Below are 3,223 nucleotides of genomic sequence, written 5' to 3'. Positions count from 1 at the left end.
ATACTGCAGAATTTGGGGACCACTTAGATACTGTAAATTCAGTTATGAACAAGACAGACAAATTGCACTTAGATTTCAAGGAAAAATATGACTACTCCACACTGTAAATCATGAACATTGACACTGTAATAACTGTTTACTCCGCACTGTAAATAGACAGAACAAGCTTTTTTTTTTGCCACAACTTGAATTTGCTCTGCAACTTATGAACTTGTAGTTGTTCTGCAGATTATCAAGAGCAGTGAAACAATTTTGACTTACAAACATAGTTAGTCCTACTACTTATCTGCGGTTGCCCAGATCATAATTGTATCATGCTTGCTTATCTGAGCCTAATGCAAAAAGATAAGAGCAGTTTTAACATGGTCCATCACAGGAAACAAAGCAGAAGAAGTACTAGTGCAGGAGCAAATGCAAGGTTCAGAACGTCGATAACAGAGCAGGAACAACAACAACAGTTTTATAGTAGCTTGCATGAACAAGTGGAGCAAATTGCTCAGAGGTACATCCGTGGCGATCGTACATGGACGAACTAATACATCAGCCAGTGAGTATCCTCGCATACACTTTGAAAAGAGCTTCAACATCGGATTTAATAGACACTTGCAGGCGAGAAGAAGTTGTTGTGCCCTCCAGCGTGAAGATTGGCCGCGGCATTGCACCTCTTCTCCTTCTCGAGCGCCTCTTCGGCCTTCCACGCTGCTTCAAATGGATCGAAGGGGCACGGCCGCGGTTTGAACAAGTGGTCCTGTCCCTGAAGCCATGGAGCGTCAAGATCCGACGCGGCATTGTACCTCTTCTCCTTGTCAGCATCATGGAAGGCAGGGTTGTGCATGGCCTGATCCTCTGATCTCCACATTGGGTAAGGGTCATCAGACTGCAGCATGCCCTCCAGCACGCCTTGGTCCAAGGCATCCAGGTACAGAGGTTCCTGTTGGCCCATCTCCACGCCAGTGTTGGCTTCAGTGACCGGCTCAACTTCAATTGGGTCGTCTTCCATCATTCTCATAAGTTCTTCAAGATCAAAACCATCTTCCCCACAATCCGGCAAATCGGAAATAGGCCCCAATGGCTCAAAGACATCCTCTTCAGATGTGCTCCTTGCAATGCTCGAGCCAGCCTCTTGTGATTGGGTGCACTCCATCACATGTGACTGGGAGGAAATCTCAGGAGCTTGAGCAACGTCGGAGCGGCTGGATGTTGTAGTGGACTCGCATGATGCTTGTGCATACTGAACAGGGAAGTTGGTGTGAGGCAGCGGGCCATGCATTGCTCTGGCTGCCTCATCATACATCAAGAACGACGGTGTGGCAGATGCCGGGACCGGGACGGGGTCGGCAACGCACGTCCTCTTCTTGGGGCGCGGCGGATGAGGATCGGCGGCGGCAGCGGTCGCTGGCCTCTTCTGCGCGTGCGTGCTCGGGGTCGCGGCCTCTGGTTGCTGTTGCTGAAGCTTGTACGCGGCCGATTCCTGGCGGGCCGCGTCAGGGGCATGCTGAGCCAAGTGCATCTTGCAGAACACCTTCACCCCGTCGGAGACGGTGGCCTCCGGCAGCAGGCACTGGTATTCCTCCATGACCCAGCCTGTCGACTTGCCCTTCTTCTTGAAGGACAGGTTCCTGACCTCGCCGACCTTGACTCCCGCGTGGCTAATCTCCGTGGTCTTCTGGATGCTCCAGGTGCCGGCGCCGGCGCCGCGCACGCTCTGGAGCTTGCTCCCGTTCTTGCTCTTGCACGTGGTGAAGAAGAACCGGTCGCCGCTGCTCACGGCCTGCGGCACGGGCGCGTATCGGGCGGCCAGATCCTTGGGCTCGCAGCCGGAGATTTCGACGCGGTGGATGAGCTTGTCGACGGCCTGCAGCGTCTCGCCGGAGAGGAGGCGTGGCAGGTAGTAGGTGACGGCCTCCACTTCCGTAGGGCTCAGCCGGTAGTGGTGGAAGACTTCGTCGACGTCGAGCCCCTCCATCCCGACCGGCGGCTGCCCGATCTGCTGCTAGGGTTTGATGTCGATCGAGGGCGGGCGGGCGATTGGGATTTTGGAGTGGTTTGTCTGCGGGGTCAGGAAGGTGTTGTGGGACGCGAAGGTGCTCTGTGCTGATATTTAAAGACGCTGGCTGGACTTGGTGATGGAGGACGCGTCAGATTTCCTTATCTGAATCCGAAAATGTCCCCACTTCAGTTTGCCGCTTGCTTTCTTGATTTTTTTTTGAGTAATAGAACTCCTATTTCTTTTTCTGGATTCATTTCTTTAAACCATACTCCTGGACCTTTCACCAAGACCAGCCCATAGTACTTACCAAAGCAGTTGAGGCCAGAAATAAGGCCAAAAATCCGTCACTCATCAGGGTACACACTACCAAACCCCGAGCTTTTTCAATGCACAATCTAAGCAAGACATGTCTATAAAGAGCATCTCTAACAAATTCCGTAGAAAAGGCCGAAATTGTAAAATAACCACCGTTTTATTATGGCTTTGAGTGAGAAAAAATGTCCATCCTAGATCCCGCAAAACGGTCGGTCCTGTAAAAATTTATACAGGCCCCCCTAAAAAAAATCTTGTTCCCAAGATATGGAGTTTTGGAGGCAAAATTTTCAGCTCCATCTATACCAGAAAACCGTTGATGGGAGGGAAGTTTCATGTCAACCGCCACCGCCCTTGCCGCCAGCTCCCGATTTCGGCCGTCCCTTCCTCGTGGCTCATTCCTGACGGCCATCACGCCCCTCGAGCTCTCGAGTGGCCGCAGCAGCTCCGCTATGGATGTGGGCTCAAGGTCACCACCGAGGCCCGACGACCATCGCGCCCCTCGAGTTCTCGGGTGGCCGCGGTAGCTCCGTCATGGATGCGGGCTTGAGGTCGCCACTAGGGCCCGACGGCCATTGCGCCCCTTGAGCTCTCGGGTGGCCGCTGTAGCCGCCATGGATGCGGGCTCGAGGTTGCTATCGACGCCGGATGGCCATCGCGCCCCAAGCTCTCGCGTGGCCGCGGTAGCTTTGCCATGGATGTGAGCTCGAGGTTGCCGCCGGGGCCTGACGGCCATCAAGCGGAGGAAGCAGTCGCGGCTGCTTGTGTGGGTGATTTGGGGAAGAAGATGGCCATGTAAATGTCGGGGTTACAAATACGGGGTAGGACCAAGTATACGAATGACCCATGACTCGTATAAAGTACGACCCGGAAAGCAATGGGCTAGGGGGCTCCACAGTTATCCCACCAGAGACAACGAGG

The 3,223-nt window shown here is 53.6% G+C and overlaps 1 protein-coding gene across 1 annotated transcript; it reads right to left on the bottom strand.

The window, feature by feature from the left end:
• Positions 1-241: 241 nt before the first annotated feature.
• On the bottom strand, positions 242-2,063 carry LOC123130454 (uncharacterized). Its single transcript, XM_044550347.1, has one exon. The coding sequence runs from the start codon at positions 1,964-1,966 to the stop codon at positions 593-595; it is 1,374 nt and encodes a 457-aa protein (XP_044406282.1). The 5' UTR covers positions 1,967-2,063; the 3' UTR covers positions 242-592.
• Between the last annotated feature and the right edge of the window lie 1,160 nt (positions 2,064-3,223).

This window comes from Triticum aestivum, chromosome 6A (assembly GCF_018294505.1).
Source record: "Triticum aestivum cultivar Chinese Spring chromosome 6A, IWGSC CS RefSeq v2.1, whole genome shotgun sequence".
NCBI lineage: Eukaryota > Viridiplantae > Streptophyta > Magnoliopsida > Poales > Poaceae > Triticum > Triticum aestivum.
The sequence above is the reverse complement of the archived record's forward strand: the minus strand, read 5'-3'. Positions and strand labels throughout refer to the sequence as shown.